At 41.6% G+C, this 22,033-nt stretch overlaps 1 protein-coding gene across 2 annotated transcripts in view; it reads right to left on the reverse strand.

The window, feature by feature from the left end:
• Positions 1–22,033, reverse strand: part of ATP8B4 (ATPase phospholipid transporting 8B4 (putative)) — a 185,987-nt gene that overhangs the window by 17,365 nt on the left and 146,589 nt on the right. For both annotated transcript variants that reach the window (XM_069983371.1, XM_069983382.1), the window contains exons 16-20: positions 19,790–19,955; positions 15,385–15,573; positions 8,366–8,481; positions 6,375–6,539; positions 3,901–4,012 (exon numbers count right to left, since the gene is read on the reverse strand). In XM_069983371.1, the coding sequence (XP_069839472.1) occupies positions 3,901–4,012; positions 6,375–6,539; positions 8,366–8,481; positions 15,385–15,573; positions 19,790–19,955 (748 nt within the window). The remainder of the gene's footprint in view (positions 1–3,900; positions 4,013–6,374; positions 6,540–8,365; positions 8,482–15,384; positions 15,574–19,789; positions 19,956–22,033) is intronic.

A 22,033-nucleotide genomic window follows, 5' to 3' on the forward strand; every position in this document is an offset into this window, starting at 1 on the left:
CCTTTACCTCAGGATAGATTGTGGCTTTAAAATTAGACCAAGATTGCTGCCCAGTGAATACTTTACCTGTCCGCGCTACGGACGTCTTTCTGTGGCTCCTGGCTCCCTGACATCCCGTTCAGCCACTTAGTGTTCTGTCCCACCGCAGCCACTGATTGGCTAAGCGGGACATCAGGGAGCCGGAAGCCACAGAAGCAGGCCGGAGCACAGATGGGTTTAGTATTCACTGGGCAACAGTGGGTTAGGGGGACAGGGCTTTACATACTTGCAGCAGAATAAAAATTTTGCTGCGAGTATGTAAACCTATAAAAAAAATTTAACTGGTCTGAAGGGGTATTCCCAGCTCAACTAATACAGTTAATCTCATAGGACTGTCTGGTATATATATATATATATATATATATATACTGATTGTCCCACTCAGCACTGATTGGCTGAGTGGGACACCAGGGAGTCAGGAGCCGGAGAACCAAGCTGAAGCGCGAGCAGGTAATGTATAAGCCCAGCAGCAGTGGGTTCAGCAGCAGTGTGTTCAGTGGGCAGGGGCTACATTCTCTCCAGAAGAAGATGAAAGGATAAGGCACTCATCAAGAACACGAATGAGTGAATAGGCAATAGCCTGTTTTGCCCCCTGGTGTGCATGTCTCTTCTCGGCCTAATGTCACTAAGGTTCTCTTTCCTTTTAAAGGTATACTTACAAACAATTAAAAAGACAACAAAAAGAACATAACATAGGTGACACCATAACGAGACCTAATTGTATCCATGCAAATCAGAACGGTGATCAAGACCTATTGGTCCAATCTCCCTGATTGGTCCGTTTGCGTACTCGCCCTCTTAGTTTTTTCTCCTGCCCACTGCTGTCATTACTATTCCACAGTACTGTATTCAACACAAAACTGTGTGTTTCACTGATTTTGCAAGAAATCACCCCAGTATGTATTCTTTACTAGATGATGATGTAGCAGAGCTGACGCGCGCATAGTGTAGCCAGAGCCGCTTCTGCCATGAGGCGGAATGAGTATTCCGCCTCAGGCAGCAGATTCTGCGGTCCCCGAGGGAGCGGCTTAATCTACCCCACTGCTGTCATTTTAGTTAAGTTAAACTTAAAGGGAACCTGTCACCCCCCGACACCCCCGCGTCCTGCAGACTATGTCCGTGATGTCACCCCCGGCAGCTCTCATCATCCGCCTCCACTCTGCACTTTGGGGTTAGTACCTGGGGTGGGTGGGGGTCGTGCTGGGGGGGTTTATCAGGTGGCCAGTTAATCTGTCGGGGAGGGGGGGGGGGGAGGCGGAGTGGAGACTGGAGGCGGATGATGAGAGCTGCCGGGGTAAACGAACTGGCTGGGAGAGGGGTGACGGGGCTTCTCATGTGAAAGATTGGGAGTGGGTGGTGCCCCTGGGTGTAGCTATGTGCTGCATAACAGGCATCTGTTTACCAGGGGTGGGGGTGTAGTGTATAGGTATAGGGTATACATCTCTGCTTGCTGACTGTGAATTCAAACATTCTAGTTCCATCCAGACTCTAAGGACATCCATAACACAATATACAGAGCAGTATGCCAATACCCCCTCAGTGACGTGGCTCCATTGATTCTAATGGATACAATTAGGTGTCATTATGGTGTCACCTATGCTAAGGATGTCATGTTCTTGTTGTTGTGTTTTTAATTGTTATATTGTATGTACTTTATTTGCCTTTAAAAGGACAAAGCAATGTAGTGACGTCAGGGCTGGGAGGAAGCATGCACGTCAGCGTGGGAAACAAGCTGTTGCTCATTCACATCGTCCATGCATCTGGAGGTCTCAGGGGCCGGATGCGGCCCACAGGCCGGCTCCCCTGTGATGTGCGGCACTCTGGTGGGGCATGACAGCTGCCAGACACAGGAGGATGCTGTGCTTGCCGTCCCCTGCCCCACCAGAGTGCCGCACGTCTTCCTTCTCCTGGAAGCCGTGCACGATGACGGCATTTCAAGGTGCGCCGCCTGCAGAAGACGGGCGCAGACTAGAGGAGAGAGAAGAGGACCTGGGCAGCATGGAAGCGGAGGAAAGGTGAGTGGGATGTTTATTATTTTATTTGGGACAGGCATTGGGGTTAACTAGGCTACCAGGGACAGGTTCTGGGGTTAACTAGGCTACCAAGGAAAGGCACTGGGGTTAACTTGGCTACCAGGGACAGGCACTGGGGTTAACTAGACTACCAGGGACAAGCACTGGGGTTAACTAGGCTACCAGGGACAGGTTCTGGGGTTAACTAGGCTACCAGGGACAGGTTCTGGGGTTAACTAGGCTACCAGGGACAGGTTCTGGGGTTAACTAGGCAACCAAGGACAGGCACTGGGGTTAACTAGGCTACCAGGGACAGGCACTTGGGTTAACTAGGCTACCAGGGACAGGTTCTGGGGTTAACTAGGCTACCAGGGACAGGCACTGGGGTTAACTAGACTACCAGGGACAGGCTCTGGGGTTAACTAGACTACCAGGGACAGGCACTGGGGTTAACTAGACTACCAGGGACAGGCCGCGGTTAACTAGGCTACCAGGGACAGGTTCTGGGGTTAACTAGGCTACCAGTGACAGGCACTGGGGTTAACTAGGCTACCAGGGACAGGCACTGAATGTTAACTAGGCTACCAGGGACAGGCACTGGGGGGGGGGGGGGTTAACTAGGCTACCAGGGACATGACTGGGGAAGTTAACTAGGCTAACAGGGACATGACATCATTTAATCGCGCGCCGCCTGCAGGAGAAGACGGGCGCAGACTACAGGAGAAAGAAGAGGACCTGGGCAGCGTGGGAGCGAAGGAAAGGTGAGTGGGATGTTTATTATTTTATTTGGGACAGGCACTGGGGTTAACTAGGCTACCAGGGACAGGCACTGGGTGTTAACTAGGCTACCAGGGACAGGCACTGGGGGGGGGGGGGGGGGGTTAACTAGGCTACCAGGGACATGACTGGGGAAGTTAACTAGGCTACCAGGGACATGACATCATTTAATCGCACGCCGCCTGCAAAAAGAAGATGGGCGCAGACTACAGGAGAAGGAAAGGTGAGTGGGATGTTTATTATTTTATTTGGGACAGGCACTGGGGTTAACTAGGCTACCAGGGACAGGCACTGGGGTTAACTAGGCTACCAGGGACAGGCACTGGGGTTAACTAGACTACCAGGGACAGGCACTGGGGTTAACTAGACTACCAGGGACAGGCACTGGGGTTAACTAGGCTACCAGGGACAGGCACTGGGGTTAACTAGGCTACCAGGGACAGGCACTGGGGTAACTAGGCTACCAGGGACAAGCACTGGGGGTTAACTAGGCTACCAGGGACAGGCACTGGGGGTTAACTAGGCTACCAGGGACAGGCACTGGGGGTTAACTAGGCTACCAGGGACAAGCACTGGGTATTAACTAGGCTACCAGGGACATGACTGGGGGAGGGGTTAACTAGGCTACCAGGGACATGACTGGGGGGGTTAACTAGGCCTACCAGAGGCATCACTAGGGGTTAACTAGACTACAAGGGGCATGACTTGGGGGTTAACTAGACTACAAGGGGCGTCACAGGGGGGTTAACCACAGCTACCAGGGGTATCACTGAAGGTTAACTCTGGCTACTGGGCATCACTAAGGATTCACATCAGGTACAAGGGGCATCAAAGAGGGTTAACTACAATAGCAGGGGCACTAGGAGGAATAATACTTTCCCTTGCCCCGGGTGCTGCAAACCAACGCTATTAACTGCCGCACAGTTTTTGTATTTTTAATTAACCTCAATTCTTTTTCTCAGTAATTCATAATACAAACAAAACATAGAGTCTTAGAAGCTGTAAGTAATTACTTAGTATTAGCATGCTAGAAGCAATGATGCAGTAAATAACACACAGTTTTCAGCATTACCCTGCTTATCTCCGGTTAGAATCCACAACTTAATATTTGCCAGTAAGAGACTAGCGATGGTATCAGTCACTCCTTCTTGTAGCTTGTCCTCTATTGCGGTAGCACCTAGTAGCTAAAGCAGATCACATGATAGCAGCCATGTTTTTACAAGAGCAATGAGGGTGAGCAATGGAACATGCAATAATTTCCATGTAACATGCCAATAACTTTTCCAAATAAAACCATATCATTACACAACTAAAGGGGTATCCATTTTTTATTTACATCTGTATTTTAGATAACTTGGTAGACAAGCTAACAAACATCACAAAAGGCATTAAAAAAATTCATTGCAGTTGTATTTGGATTAACGTTTCAAAGAAATCAAAGAAATTTGAAAAATGTTCAAAAGAGATTAGCACTTGACTTCTACATTACAAAACTTTAAAAAATTATGTCAAGATTACAAAACCTACATCTAACCACTGTTACCTTAAGTAGCTTGATTCATAGTCTTATAATGGACATGAATTACAAAGTTCATAGGACCAAGTATGTTTCCCTGTTTTACTATAACGAACTGTACATATGATCAGACATGACAAATAAAGGCATGTGTAGCCTGACACATACAGTAATAATCCCCACCATCTGTTCCTTAGTTGTTTGTAATGTCCATCTGGTACATAAGTAAGGCATAGATGACTGATGGAGAGGGTGTGACTATGGGGTCAGGCTACACATTTTTGGAGAAATTTATCACCAATGCCGAAAACGTGCATCTTTTCAGTGGGTTTACGCTGCACTTATCATGTCAGAAAAAAAGAGTGGAATTTGGTGTAAAGAGGGTGTGTCTCAACATTCCAGCACCTGTACTGTGATTTACGCCAGTAAAATGACAGAAACTTGTTAAAATCTACACCTGCTCAGGCCTGAAATAGATTTCAAAATGCAGTGCCAAGGCAGTTGCTGGTGTACGGGATTAAGAAGTGTGCAGCTCCTAATAAATAAAGCAAATTTTACTTAAAGGGAACCAATCAAGCCGAAATTGCCCCCATTGATAAGGAAACATGCTGGTACATCACCCAGCATGCTTCCCAAACATACCCCTGTACCTTCCGTCCCCTCCTTTATTACCCCGCAATCTTAAATTTGTGAAGTCCCGCGCCGTATGCTAATCAGCCCCAAGTAGTCTTGGTGGGATGAACTAGTCATGGTCCTGGGCGTAGTTATCCGGGTCCTGGGGGGCTTCCAGCGCCGTAATCACGCCCAGAGGGGCGTGATTCAAAGACCTGCGCTCCACCAACATCATCTCTGGCTTGCATTCCACGACGGCGGCCCACCGTTGTCTTCCGCACGCCACGCATGCGCAGTACGTCAGCGTCTTCTCCCGCCGTACTGCGCATGAGCGGTGTGCGAGAGACGCGACGCGCCGCCGACGTGGAACGCAAGCCAGAGATGACGTTGGCGGAGCGCAGATGCGTGATTACGGTGCTGGAAGCCGCCCAGGACCCGGATAACTACGCCCAGGACCATGACTAGTTCAGCCCACCATGACTACTTGGGGCTGATTAGCATACGGCGTGGGACTTCACAAATGTAAGATTGCAGGGTAACAAAGGAAGGGGACAGAGGGTACAGGGGGATGTTTGGGAAGCGTGCTGGGTGATGTACCAGAACGTTTCCTTTTCAATGGGGGCAATTTCGGCGTGATTGGTTCCCTTTAAAGGGGTATTCCCATCTCAGCTTGTTAACCCCTATCCATAGAATTAGGGAAAACAAGATGATTACTAGGGTTCATATGTTGGGACCTCCACCAATCCTTCAAACAGGGAAACAACCACCTTATAAAGAACAGAGCCCTTACTATACCTCTACGGCCACCACAGCCTGCACTACACTTATTTAATATGGGACCACAGAACATTTCCAAGTTCAACATTTGAAGATGTTTGGCAGCCCCATGGGAAATCAATGTAGGGCAGTTGGCCACACAAGCACAGTGAACACATTCATTGCAAGGATGATTGCGCCCCCATTCTAGGGATTGGTGGAAGACACAGCAAATAATCCTCCAGTGACCAGCTTGTTTTTCTCTATCCCACGGATTGGGTAAAATAGGCTGAGATGAGAATACACCTTTAAATCTAAAACACTAATCTTTTACATTTTGTTGAGACTCTTTTTGATAAAGTTCCTTAAATGAGGCATATGGATCTATAAATGCAGAGGGCATCAACTTTAAACCCAATGCCGTGTATTTATTCCTCAACTAGTTCCTAAATTACTAGGTGTTTCATTTATTTTGTCTACCCCCTGAACACTCAATTCGCATAGTGACTCATTGCCTCCTACTTCACCGTGCTTATATTATAATTCTTGTTTCTGAAATATGTGTATTTTTTTCATTAACTAAATCAACCTAGTATATAAACTAGTCATGTTCATTTACATTAACCTGCATAAACAAACAGAGCTATGAATTAAGAACATACCGTCATATCACTTTCTATTTGTTCATATGCAGCTGCTAGCCGCTCCTCCCTGTTGTCCATAGTAGTACTGGCTTCGTGATGGATCTTAAGCCACCACCTGAAGTCATCTTCAGTGAGGTCTTTGTATGCCAGGGCTAATGTCCGCAGTCCCTCACCTGCAAACTCCTGAAATATTTTATATGTATTTATTCATGCAATCTACTGAAGTGTAACAATCCACATAAAACTACTTGAAGTAGCAACTTTGAAAATGGAGACAAGTGATAAACTTTATTCTTCTGTTCATATTATGCTACTAGCACAACAAATACAGTACATCACACACATAAAAGGGTAAGAACCGTTGCACAGAGTTTGTATACATTTTTCAGTAATTTAATTTCCTAAAACACATTTTTTTTACTATTGGAAAAGTTGTAATAAACCTCTTCATGACTACAGGTGATTGATGCACGGATGTCCAGGTCAAATTGAAGCAGTGTTCCTCCTTCCGCCATAGTGCTTTTATTCTTCCACCTACATGGCTTGTTGGGGTGTAATTTTTTGCGTCATGATCTCTAGTTTTTATTGGTATATTAGTGTAAGAGAAAAATGTTGATTTTTTTTTTTAATTTTCTAAATATAATTTAAAAAAAAACAGCAATCCTGGTGTGTTTTTTCCCGCTTTTCATTTACACTGTTCACCGTGCATGAACAATATTGTTACATTTTAATAGATTAGACAATTCCGCATGCTTTGATATAGATTTCTTGTCACTGACTACCTTAAACATCACGATCGCTGTGCATCGCAGCGTTTAAGGCGCTTAATAACAGGCAGCTGCAGGACCGCGGCTGTCTGTCATTATGCCTGGGTCTGGGGCAGTAATGTGTGCAGGCCCGATCGTATTAAAATGGCCCTGCACACATTAAAACCCCTTCACTGTCAGGAACTTTATATACTTTCCTGCTAGACGGGGTATGTGCAAAGTATAAAGCCGTATGGCTGGCGTGAAGGGGTTAAAAATGAATCAGTTCTCCTTTGTTGTGTGGTTGATGCTCAACTTTGTTACAGTTCCCCTGCGCTAAAAACATATTGTCAACTGCAATCTTTTATTGCTTTGTATACTACTACTAAAAATTTAGGGATGGGCAAGCAGTAAAATTGGGTCTCTCTACCTTTCTCTCCCCCTGACCCTTGTTTTTGATAACCTGATCCTGCTCATGGTCATGAATTGCCCACAGTTCTTTGGAATACCACGTGTGTACAGTGCCATTTGTTTGGGCATGGGAAGAGAAATTCAAGTCCCTCTGGAAGCCTGTAATTTGGAGCGCAGCTTTAATTTTCACCCAAAAGCATTCAAAAGTTAAAACATGTTTGGCTTGCTGAAGATTTAAAGGAGGGGGGACACATCTGCATATCTGGCGGACTTGTAAACAAATATCCCCCTTTTAGAAACTTTTAACCACCTCAGGTTATTGGCAATGGGACACATTGGTCTCTGTCAATTGCTCTTCTCTTCATTCCTCATTCTCCCAGGTTTGTGCAGAAAACAAATATGCTTTGGATTTTTTCTGCAGGTAGTAAGGCAAGTCATTTCCAGACACTGGAAGGCTACAATAACCCCGTCTTCTGGAATGACTGGCTAAATTCAATTTAACCCAGAGGATGGAGGAAATACAGTTGATCGTCTGTCTCTTGTCTAGAAGACTGAACTCTGTTGTACTGATATTCATGTACATGGTCCTAGAAGCTCTAAGAAGACCTTGCTAAACTGCCCTGTAGAAGGAACCTAGTGGAATAAATACAAAACATGCCTAATACGTTACTGTCAGTATAAGGCTAAGAGTACATTTGGCGTAAGCCATATTTACAAAAATAATGTAAAAGTGCTGAAAAAAGTAGGATTAACAGAGATGAAGTGTGGTGCACACATTTTAGACATAAAATTGATCTAAACTTAAACTAATCTATAAAAATGCCATATTTATCAACGAAATGGCATACTCACATTGAGATGTTCTGAGGTTATGTACATTAATTCTTCGCTGCTAACATGAAGCCTCTCATACAGGATAGTGTCTGCACCTTTGCAGTAAAGTTTAATTTGTCCTTCTGGATTTCGCACTGGTGAAAAATAACACATACATTAATTGCTGTAAATAACTATTTTTTTTTATTTTTTATTTAATATCTTTATTTTATAAAAGGAACATACAAAAAATCTTACAATTCAATTATCAATCCCTTCCCACCCCCAACTGAGCACGGTATACTATCCTACTTTCTATCTTTTACATTTTTCCATAGTTATTATATCTTGACTCTCCTACTCTTCCTTCTCATAATAATCTCACCCATTCTCCTCTCCCCTCGTCTCTTCCATATAATCCACAAGCTTTTCTCCACCCCATCAGACTCGGATTTTTTGGGGATATCCAATTCTTAACTATTTGTAGTCTAGCTACAAATAGTAGCTTGTTCAATCTCCCCCTATCCTTTTTCCTCTCGACCTGGGTATCATCCCCCAACAACACCAAACCTGGTGTAAACAAGATCTCAGACTGCACCTCCTTTACTATTTCTTCTACCACTGCACTCCAATACTCCCTTATTCTGGGACAGTCCCACATTAAATGTAACCAGTCCGCAGGCCCTCCTCCACATCTAGCACAACTTGGGGGTATCTCTTTTCCTTATTTTAAACAGGAAGGATGGGGTATAGTATAGTCTATTGACAATATTAAATTGGATCATTTGATGATTACTATTTAAAGATACTGACCTAATGTTTTTCAAGACTCGTTGCCACCCTTCCTCTGAAAATACTCTTAAATCCGTTTCCCATCTACCCCTACTCTTAATGGTCATGTCATTATAACTAGTTTCTCTTAATTTAGCATATATCCTTGCCAATCCCTTTTCTCTATCTCTCTTCTCTAACAATGTTAATACCTCTGGGGGCTCTTGCACATAAAAAGGTCCTTCTCTTCCGACGCCAAATAGGCATATTTTAATCTCCCACATTCCAGCCAGCTTATACCCTTTAAAGAGTCACTGTCGTATTTTTTTTTTTTTTGCAGAAATAAATAGTCCAGGCGATTTTAAGAAACTTTGTAATTGGGTTTATTAGCCAAATCTGCCATTATCTGCATGTAAAAAGCCTTTTCCCAGGTCCCCCCCTCCTTCCTCTTTTTCATCCACTCTGAAAAATCTGAAAATTGTGACTTGTTGCAGGAGTCGTACCCTGTCTGTTCTAGGGAGAGGGGAGGGGGGAGGAGGAAGGAGGGAGTTAGCCGGCAGCAGAAAGCAGATAACAGAGGATTACAGGCACGGAGCTGGGTGACAGCTGTAATCCGCGCTCAGGGAGGTCACTGGTGACTGTCACAGGAGATATCCCGTGAGGGATTTGTAGATTAACTCTTTGTTGTCCTGTTTTGGTCTTTTCTTTAGCTCTCTCCATAGGAGAACAATGAAGACAGGGGGGAGAGCTTCAAACTGCTTTTTCATGATAAAAATGCATTTTTCGGATAATAAACCCAATTACAAAGTTTCTTAAAATCGCCTGGACTATTGATTTCTGCAAAAAAAAAATTCACGACAGTGACACTTTAAGTCGTACTCCCTCTGCAGATCCAACCATGATCTCAACTTGCCTCCTATGAATGCATCTTGCACTTTTTCTATACCCCCCTCCCTTAGTCCCTTTATATCTTTTAGTTTCACAATTTTATCTAAGTTAGTATTATCCCATAATGGTGTTTTATTTATAGATCTTGTTATTTTGAGCACTCTTTTTATCAACTTCCAACTTTTTACCCACATTTTGACCGAGGAAAATTCGTCCCACTCTCTATCTCCCAGCTGTCCAGACTCCAATTTCTCAATTATCCCTCCTCTCACCTCTTTCCCCCTCCTCAAGACCCACTGGACAAAGGGTATACTATCTCCCTCCCACCATAGATGTAATTGGGCTGCTAGGAAATACAATCTAAGATCTGGGACCCCAAAACCCCCTTTACTCCGAGGGAGGCAAAAATTCTTGAGGCGTATTCTTATCCTTTTCCTCCCCCAAATTAATCTATTTAATAATTGCTCCATTCTTTTAAAGGATGCCTCATCTATCCAAATCGGGGTGGAGTTAAACAGATACAATAGTTTGGGCAATATAATTGATTTAATCAACCTTATCCTATCCATTTTTGTTCTAACTAATTTCACCCATACTGCAACCTTCTCCTTTAAAGTTTTCATTACTGGAACTAAGTTATTTCCTATGAACTCATTCACCCTATTTGTTACTTTTATTCCTAGGTACCTAAAACAATCATTTTTCCTCAATACTCTAACCTTAATGTGCTGTGGGACCATTTGGTCAAGCCACGGACCAGAGAGGGGCATCATCGTAGATTTCTCCCAATTAATTTTTAATCCTGCTAGACTGCCATATTCTGCCATTATCCTCATAGTTTTTTCTAGTGAGATTTCGGGGTTCTCTAAGAATAATAACATATAGTCTGCAAAGAGACTTATCTTATCATCCTTCCCTCTTACTCCAAATCCCCTTATCTCAGGGTCCTCCCTTATCTTTACAGCCAGGGGCTCCATTGCCAAAATAAACATAGGGGACAATGGACACCCCTGTCTGGTTCCTCTCTCTAAAGTAAACCCTTCTGATGTTAATTCATTAACTGAAACTACTGCCCGTGGTTCATCATACAGCAATTTTACCATCTCCACATATTTCTTCCCCAAGCCCATTTTCTCAAGTACCGCCCAAAGGAACACCCACTCTACCCTATCGAAAGCCTTTTCAGCATCCAAGGACAGGATAGAGTGGGAGCCCCCCTCAGAACCCACCTGCATATTATGAAACAATCTGTAACTAAATAACTACATTTAAAAGTAAAAATAAAAGAAAAAAAATAATATAATTATAGTATAATATATTATAAAAAAAAAAATAAAAAAAAAAATATATATATATATATATATATATATATATATATATATTATTTTTCATGTAAAAGCATATACACTGTCACAAAAAAATATATGCACCCATGTCGCCCAGGTGTCATTTATCAGCAAGACAACGCTCGTTAACATACTGCGGAAATCCCAATAATGTATTCAAGGATATGACGTACTCCCATGGCTTGCCAGGTCACCAGACCTCTCGCTAATAGAGCATGTCTGGGAAGTGCTTGGAAGGCAACTACTGTTGTCCTTAAATACTGGTGACAGAGAGTATTTCCTATACCTTTTCATAAGATAAAATAAACACAAACAACATTATGCTGACTACAGAATAAGACAGGGTCTTATATTTTATTATATATATTTTTTTTCTTTGAAAAAAGGGCTAGAGCTTATACCCCTATACTGTAGCCCCACTATATGTTAGTATAGGCTCCTATACTGTAAGTTCCCCTGTAGTTAGGCCTCCATACTGTATAACTTCCCCCTGTAGTTGTTTCCCCACACTGTATACATCCCTGCTGCAGGTAGTCCCCATAGTTTATACCCTGCATAAATAGTTGGCCCATGTACCCCCTGCCCCCCCCCCCCTAATATTCAATGTCACCTACTCTGACAGTAACTGGGACTTATTTTTGGAGTAGGGCTTATATTTCAAGTAGGGATGGTCCGAACCGAGTTCGGTTCGGGTTCGTACAAACCCGAACCCTCAGTAATGATTCCCGCTGTCTGCCCGCTCCGTGGAGCAGGCGAATCCAGCGGGAGGACCGCCTGGAAAACTGAGATACAGCCATAGCCATAGGCTGTATCCCAGTTTTCAGGGCGTTACTCCCGCCGTATCCGACAGCGGGAATCTGCTGCCGAGCGTTCGGGTTCATACGAACCCGAACCTCGGCAGGTTCGGACCATCCCTAATTTCAAGCCTTCTCCAAAAAGCCCTAGAAATGAAGCAAGTCCTTATTTTCAAAGAAACATGGTAGGTAACTGCTTAAGGGAACATATCATCAGAAAAGGACATAATATTTCAACCATATTTTAGGAAAAACTTTTTTTTGCTAATGTAGTTTTACATTTTCATTCACCATCTATGAAAACAAAATCTGTCTACATTATTTATTTTTTACTCTGGATGCACAGACATAGGTTGGATTAAACATTTATGCCATTTTTTAACCCCATATAAACAAGAGAAAATATTACAGTGAATCTCTTTAAGTAATTGTTGAAGTACAGTGTGTGTTTTACTTAATGGCCTAAATTTGTCAATATATACTGTAAGTAGAATAAACTGACTGTAGACTTATTTTCTCTCTTACTCTACAGATTCTATTCACTCTGAATAGGCAAATATATGTTTACGGGTCTTACTTGTCTCCATGTGGATTAGCAGACACGAAAGGGGTGGATAGAGAATTGTGATGAATAACAGAGATTTCTCGTCTATCCATGGTTTTGGTTAGAAAATCTCTGAGGACAACCGCAGCTTACAGCCAATTTGTGTTTTAGGAGCTACATTTTTTTCCACATAGCCCATATAAATGTTCAACTAAACTGTAAGAAATATCATCTAAGAGTAATGGGTTTCCTGGCTCAGAAAGAACAATAAACTGAAGTGTAAAAGTAGGAGGGAAATTAGGACTTCTTTCACCTCTTGTTATTGTGATGTTATAGGGAACAACTATTATTAGAAATATGTAAATGTTTACTATGAATACTTTTAAATGAACTGTACACCTTATTCATTGGGTAAAAGTAAATATTCTTAAAGATAAAAGGTTAATACTAAAGACTTGAAAAGAGGACACAGTCTGCAAGGGAATATTCAGCCAGACATATGAGAGGTGCAAGCAGGGAGAAGATGATGGATTGAATGTGGGAACAAGCCAAAGAAGAGTTTCACAGTTCTAGGAATAGAGTAAGACAAAATCTTATGGACACAGAAATCAAAGAGACTACACATTTGCTAAACTTTTCTTTAGTAGAAAGATCTGATTCTGATCAGTTTGGAATTTTCATCTCCCAGAACAGAATGTAGTTCCTGCATATTCAAAATGATGGCAAAATCTCTTTCTGTCAGATGGATAGGCATCTAAGTTGGCTAAAATTGAGAGATCCCCCAACATTTTGTCGGGTTTACAGATGATAAGCCAAATGACATGTTAATAAATAATGGCCTAATAAAATAATAAAATAAATAATTAATGTGCAATATGAAAGTATAGAGAAATACAGCAGTTGAAAAGATGATTTTTTGTTTAACTTTCTTTCATGCACCATGATAATAGATTTAACTGCCCAGATAACATACAGAGAAACTTTGTAACTCTTCGCCAAACTGACTTCTTTTGGTCGCAAAATGTGGCTACTGTTTTGTTACAGTGCCCATTTTTTAGAAACATATTAACCTTTTAGAAACTGACAGTAAACTGTAAATTTGTAATCTTCTCTTTATAAACGACAACAATCTTCATGAACAACATGCATGTCATGGATCAGATGGGCAAGTATGGGACAGGTTCAGAGGCCAAGCTCACTCCATATGTGGTTGGTACTGGTTGCTATTTGCCATTGTCAATTACCATCATCAGAAATCAGTCTGATGCTGTCCGTTTAACTGTTAAGATGCCATGATCAACAGCGATTGTGGAATCTAGTCTAATGTTTGACAGGTGCCTCAGATTTTGGGGATTTTGTTTGGCAGCCCCCACAATGTGAGAAGCTAGTCACTTGTCTGATATCCCAAGGTCCTCTTAAGGTCTCCGTGGTTGCCATAAAAGATCTGTTAGGCTGTACTAGTAAGGCCCCGTTCACACAGAGCAAGAGCAGCGGAATTGTCCACCGCGGAATGCTGCCAGCCTCCGTGTCATAATGAGACTCTATGGGAGGCGTGCTCGTCGCATCCCTCAGCATATCTCTGTGCTGAAGAATGAACATGTTCATTCTTCAGCGCGGAGAGAGGAGCCGCACGTGCCTCAATCCTTTTTCTTTTTCTTGGATGTTTGTGTTTTGAATTGTTAGGACTTGCACTCACCATAGTATTGTTTAACATGGTGCCAGTCCAATTTTAACACTATGATCTGACAATTAAGTGAACTGAATTGCACTGAATTGTCAGACTGTAAATCTATTAGTACAGAACTGTAACTGTATATATTTAAAATAAATAAATAAATATATAAATAGAGAACACTAAAAGACCACATCCCAGAGCTTAATGAATTTAATATTCCAGTTGAAAATCTTTATTTATTCCATAGTGGAATGTATTGAGAACAATAAAACTTAATTATCAATATAGATCAAACAGATCTATATTGGCATGCAAACAGAAAAGCTAGGACTTAGCGTCTTTGCACAAATGGGGTTCTGCCGACTGGACCTTGGAGCTCCCAGCCCTTAAAGTCTCTATTTGTTACTTGTTGCTTATTTACTGTTCATGCTTATTTACACACACCAACATATATACATACACACACATATATATATATATATATTTTTTTTTTATTTATTTATTTTTTTTTCCTGACACCAGGGAGTAGGCGGCTGAGGGACACGACGTCCACTCACCTCCCCGGATCCAGTGGTGGGTCCCGCATCGTGGCGCTCCGGTCCCTAGTTCGCGGCCGCTTCCTGGTGTCTGACACGGGCCCGAGATGTGACGTCTCAGGTCCGCTCAGCAAGTCAGTGAAGGAGGCGGGATCCATTTCAAGTCCTCTTGTCTCGTATCGTCTCAGGCCCGTGTCAGACACCAGGAAGCGGCCTGGAACCGGAGCACCGCGATGCAGGACCCGCCCCTGGAACCGGGGAGGTGAGTGAACGTCGTTTACCTCAGCCACCTCCTCTCCGGTGTCTTCTAATGGAATCTGCTGTTTTGTTAGAACAGCGCTACATGCTGTGCAATTATTCCTGTCAAATAAGATTGAATCTACAATTAGAGCTGCCAACAAAGATGTGAGCTCAGTTTACCTTTTCAAACCTACCTAAATTAACAGTGTTTGGGTATTTGCTGTAGTATTAAAAGGCAGTATTACAAAAAAACAAATACATTACCTATAACAGACATTCTTTTTCTGACATTGTTGAAGTCTAATATGGCTAACAGCTGGTAAGTTACGATTTTCCCCATTTCTTGCACAGTGATGGTCTCGGGTGTTCGAGATTTGAATATGAAGCCAAAATTTCTTGCAGCAGTAACCAATGCGCCTTCATCTGGAGACTGAACTTGGTAAACAAGTTCCCCTGTGCAGTTAAAAAAAGGGATACAAAAGATCATTCAAAAGCTAAATATTATTAAAAATATGATTAAAAAGCAACAATACCTGACATCTTTAGGTATATGTATGTATCCCACTGACCTCTTAAGATGGGTTTTTATCTTTTTGTCTTTTTCAGAATTTGAGAGTCAAAGATTATGAAAATGAACTATGAATGCTAGTATGAACAACTAATAATTAGATTCTACTAACAATAATTAGAATATTTAGAATAATTATTAGAATATACTGGATAAATAGAACACAAATATCGGGAAATCAATGAGGTGTCATGAAGGTGGCCTGGTAAAACTGCTATTGCCCCACTGTACAGCTCCAATTTACAGAGTATAGATTTAAAAAATGAAAAAAAAATGCAGCATAAAATTTACAATGGGAAATTCAAAAATCATGTTTTAATTATTGACCTTCTTAAGGAACGGATCTTAGTCTATATATTTTTGTGAGAGACAAGGGACTTGTTATACCAGTATAAAATAACATGCAATAAACTACCTGTAACTATGTACACTGATTTTAAAATATCCCAATATACATTCTAGAGACAAACAGCAGCATTTGATAAAACCATATTTAAAACTGGTAGAAACACACTGGGATAATAAATGGATTAAAATCTGTAAACTTGTTCTAGCTGAGGATTTATTATTATTTACTTTAAAATGCCCTTGATTCCAGAGCACTATACAAGCAACATTACAAAATCAAAACACGTTACATGAATAAGGTGAATGGCAGACTGGAACACAGGATGTAGGTAAGGTGTTATTAGGACCATTTTGGTAGGGTTGCTCCTGTATTAGGGTGTTAGCTTCATTTAAATGGTAAGGTGGAATGCAAAATAATGGAACAATACTATTGGGAAACCCCATACCCACACCCAGAATGAAGAAATCTGATAATTCATTGAGGTTTTATGAAGACGAATCTACCCCTCTTCCTATGCTACTCCCAGGGTGTCCCAATGTGCAGGCCTATGAAGGACACTGGTAAATATAATTAGTGTTGTAATATAGTTTACTTTACTTTCTCAGGGCATAAACCCACACACCGTATATGCAGCGTATTTACTACTGCGATACGCAGCAAATACGCAGCAGATTAGATCTAAATAGCTGAACACAGCATCAAATCTTCACCATCACATCTGCTGCGTATTTGCTGCGTATTTGCTGCGTATACGGTGTGTGGGTTTATACCCTCAGAGTACCTTATGAGTTGAGCATGAGTCTACACTCTACAGCTGATGTGTTTTTTTTAGATCTGTTACACCTCTATATCCTTTTCTATTTGTAATTATTATTCAAATTAATAGTAACATTTTGGTGATTTAAGATTAAAAAAAACTGCTGAACACAACCATGCATCGTATGTATAAAAATGGATACAATGCAACTAAACGTTCTAACTGAATTCAAATATTTTGAATTGAAAAAAAAGAAAAATGAATAACTGCTGAAACATCCATGATCTAAGCCAAACTAAACTGTGGTAGACATAAGGGAATCTCCTACCAGAAGCCTGTAATTGTTATATTTAACTAATAAAACTGTAAGGATCCACCTTAAACGGGAAGGAAATAAAACATTTAAGTTTTGCAATATCTATAAACAATTGGAAAACATCCTTTTTTGGTCAAATAAATGCCAATGAAAAAGGTCACTGGGAAGATGTGTGGGATCCATTCATAAACATACAGATCATGAGCAATTTCATTGGTATCAGAAATGAGTCACAGAAATTCAGAAAATTCCAGAACTGCAAACACGTGTCTGACCTAAAAGCCACGAGGTAGCTAAATTATAAATAGTGTGCGCTCAAATAGCATAACTTCTGTATGGTGGATCAGTACATAGCGACCTACAGTAACTGGAAATCTGCATCCTGGTTAACCCTCCCCTCTACTAAAACTGCAAATGACTGTAACACACGGTTATCCCAAGAACACACACAGAATAAAGTTCCACAAACCACCACTGATTTCCCTTCTGCTACAGTGAAAGGGGTATCTGATTATGTTAACTCTTACTATGCCTGATTTTCATAGGTGTACAAAAGAACAAAGCCCTATGTTATGCAGAAAATGAAGAATCCACACACATTACTGGTATCAATGTAATGGCGATATGGGGTAAGTATACGGGGCTCTAGCGGGGGTTGGGCGGCCTGAGCACAATTATGCTCAGCCAATCGCGGCTGAGCACAGTTATGACGCGGCAGAGGGGGGACGGCATGAGGGACGGCAGGAGCGGGTCAGCCGACCTCCCGAAGATTACATCACTGTCAGAAGACGGCGGACGGGGGTCGACACGTATCAGGTATGTATAATGCACTACACTTCCGGGTCCACGGGCGGGAGTCGGGGAACACGGGGAAGGGGGCCATTCACATACATAACATACATTACAAAGTTGTATAACTTTGCAATGTGTGTTATTTTGTGAATAATTTCTTAGCGCCACACTACCCCTTTAATAGGCCATAGCGCTTGCATTTTTTAACCTAGAAACCCACATGAGCCCTTATTTTTTGAGCCACTAATTGTACTTTGCAATGACAGGCTGAATTTTTTCATAAAGTACACTGCAAAAGCAGAAAAAAAATTAAATGTGTGGTAAAAATGGGAAAAACATTTTTTTTATTTGGGGGGGTTTAGGTTTTTATGACGTTCACCCTAGGGTAAAACTGTCTTGTTATACATGTTCCTCAAGTCATTCCGATTACAACAATATGTAATATGTGTAACTTTTATTTTATCTGATGGCTTGTAAAAAATTCAAACCATTGTTAACAAATATATGTTCCTTAAAATTGCTCTATTCCCATGCTTATAACGCTTTTATCCTTTGGTCTATGGGGCTGTGTGAGGTGTTATTTTCTGCGCCATGATGTGTTCTTTCTATCGGTACCTTGATTGTGCATATGTTACTTTTTGATCGCTTTTTATTACAATTTTTCTGGATTTGATGCGTTCAAAAATGCACAATTTAGCACTTTGGGATTTTTCTGCGCTTACGCCGTTTACCGTGCAAGATCAGGAAGTAAATAAATTAATATTTTGGGCGATTACGCGCACGGCGATACCAAACATGTTTATTTATTTATTAATTTAGTTTTATTTATAACATGGGAAAAGGGGGGTGATTCAAACTTTTATTAGGGGAGGGGGCTTTTTATTAATAACAACACCTATACTAGAAGCCCCTCATTACGGTGCAGACCCCGGCCCAGGTAAGAAGCCAAGAGGATCGCCCCTCCGCGATCGCGTCACGCGCGCGGGGGGGGTTGGGGGGGCCATCCGCCTCACTACACACAGGCAGGTACGCCTGGGGTCATCTAGGGGTTAAACGCTGCAATTGCTATAACTCACAGCATTTAAGGGGTTACTGATGTGTGTGGGACTGCTCTTACTGCAGTGGTCCCACACACATTAAGCCGCTCTCACAGTCTGTAACTTTAATACACATTCCTATGCTATGTACACTCCACTCTTCTTTTACAGCGAACTAACCATATTAACATCAGATTTGACACTGCAGTGCATTGTTGCATGTTTTTCAAGTTTAAAAACTAAGGCAAACTCTAAATGAAAACTGATTGCTGAAACTTTGTTATGTGGTTTACAATTTTACAAAACGCAGTCACTGACAGGCGGGTGCAATGTATTTTTATAGGATAAAACTAGTTAGCGTTCTCATTTATATCCTAAAAACTGAACAGCCTTATCTCATACACATGATTATTGGTCAGCTGAGATCAAAATTTAGATTTTCAGGGTAAGCCAGATAGACTACATTGATTCCCACTCACTAGCAGTTCAGTTTCTATTGGTCCTTAACCCTGTAGAACCATGTCAAGCTAATAAACTCTTCTCCCTTAAAGCTCTTTAAAAGAAACAAATGAAAATTTACCATTATCACATAATTTAAACTGACAATAGTGACTTGCCAAAATAAATGTTGAAATAAAACTTAGGGATCATTAAATAATATTTTTCTCAAAGGAACACAAAGTGCAAGAAGTGAAGCCAATAACTTTGACTGCATTGGGAAATAAAACGCTGATGAACAGAAACTGTACTATAGACTGGCCGAATCCAAGAGCTTGAAATCTCTTTCTGGTGACAGTCTTGGATCCAGTTATCAGTATTAAATCCACTGGTGACTGTAAGGAATACAAACCTGCATTTTTTTCTTCAGACATTACTGTGTGACATAAGGAGAGTAATCTGAAGAATTCCTGCACATAGGGCTCTTCTAGCTTTATAGCCTCGATTAAGCTGTGATCATAAAACTGAAACTTGCTATCAGCAAGAGGGTTGAATGAAAAGTCCACTGGAACTGTTTTCTGGAAAAGACATGAGCGCAGATAACAGGATATTTCTCAGCAAGCACAAACCAGTAAATTATAATAAATGTATCCAAAATAAAAGACATTGATGGTAATCTCCAATAAATAATAAAATGCGGAGGAAATCAAAGCAATCCAATGCAATGCCACAATCATAATTCATATTTGTAGACAATAAATTGTATGACTGCCAGAAGGTTAATCCCTATTAATCTTTAGTGACTGCGTTCTGGATTGCGCTTTAGTTGGACAGTCACTGACCTAAAATGTCTCAAAGTTCTCATGAGAATCAAGTGTTATAATCTAAATCCCAGTTTATTTGAAGCAGCTGTGCTTGCACATCGACAAACTATGGCCATATTTTTTTTATAGGCAATGATTTATTTTTTATTACAAACATTCATGGACATCCAGCAGCCGCACCTCTTGACACAGAATGTTTTCTAGCTTTTCCTGTCTCTACAGAGACAATAGTATAGTGCTACTACCTTACAATGTATCCCCTTCCAATTACATGCCTCTTACATACTGTCAGAAAATATAACTGATGTACACTCACCAGCCACTTTATTAGGTACACCTGTCCAACTGCACGTTACCACTTAATTTCTAATCAGCCAATCACATGGCAGCAACTCAGTGCATTTAGGCATGTAGACATGGTCAAGACAATCTCCTGCAGTTCAAACCGAGCATCAGTATGGGGAAGAAAGGTGATTTGAGTGCCTTTGAACGTGGCATGGTTGTTGGTGCCAGAAGGGCTGGTCTGAGTATTTCAGAAACTGCTGATCTACTGGGATTTTCACGCACAACCGTCTCTAGGGTTTACAGAGAATGGTCCGAAAAAGAAAAAACATCCAGTGAGCCGCAGTTCTGTGGGCGGAAATGCCTTGTTGATGCCAGAGGTCAGAGGAGAATGGGCAGACTGGTTCGAGCTGATAGAAAGGCAACAGTGACTCAAATAGCCAACCGTTACAACCAAGGTAGGCAGAAGAGCATCTATGAACGCACAGTACCTCCAACTTTGAGGCAGATGGGCTACAGCAGCAAAAGACCACATCGGGTGCCACTCCTTTCAGCTAAGAACAGGAAACTGAGGCTACAATTTGCACAAGCTCATCGAAATTGGACAGTAGAAGATTGGAAAAACGTTGCCTGGTCTGATGAGTCTCGATTTCTGCTGCGACATTCGGATGGTAGGGTCAGAATTTGGCGTCAACAACATGAAAGCATGGATCCATCCTGCCTTGTATCAACGGTTCAGGCTGGTGGTGGTGGTGTCATGGTGTGGGGAATATTTTCTTGGCACTCTTTAGGCTCCTTGGTACCGATTGAGCATCGTTGCAACGCCACAGCCTACCTGAGTATTGTTGCTGACCATGTCCATCCCTTTATGACCACAATGTACCCAACATCTGATGGCTACTTTCAGCATGATAATGCGCCATGTCATAAAGCTAGAATCATCTCAGACTGGTTTCTTGAACATGACAATGAGTTCACTGTACTCAAATGGCCTCCACAGTCACCAGATCTCAATCCAATAGAGCATCTTTGGGATGTGGTGGAACGGGAGATTCGCATCATGGATGTGCAGCCGACAAATCTGCGGCAACTGTGTGATGCCATCATGTCAATATGGACCAAAATCTCTGAGGAATGCTTCCAGCACCTTGTTGTATCTATGCCGCGAAGAATTGAGGCAGTTCTGAAGGCAAAAGGGGGTCCAACCCTTTACTAGCATGGTGTACCTAATAAAGTGGCCGGTGAGTGTATGTCCGTATTTAGGAAATAAAAACTTTACGGGTCCATTTTTAAAATTCAACTTTTGGACTATGTATAAAAAGTAATATGTTTGGCATGCATTTTGGCTGGGATGAATATTTCCATTGTACAGTATATCAGCATTGTCATCCATCCAAGTTAAAAGCACATGATTAATATACACTATGGAAAAGTGTGCTTTGCATATGGTCTATCTTTATATACAGTAGCTTCAGCTAAGTTGTTAGGTTAAACAACTGTATACCTGAATCTAGAGAAAGCATTGTTTTGTCAGTTTTCCTACAACACAT

The sequence above is a fragment of the Dendropsophus ebraccatus genome, chromosome 1 (genome assembly GCF_027789765.1).
Source record: "Dendropsophus ebraccatus isolate aDenEbr1 chromosome 1, aDenEbr1.pat, whole genome shotgun sequence".
NCBI classification, from domain to species: Eukaryota; Metazoa; Chordata; class Amphibia; order Anura; family Hylidae; genus Dendropsophus; species Dendropsophus ebraccatus.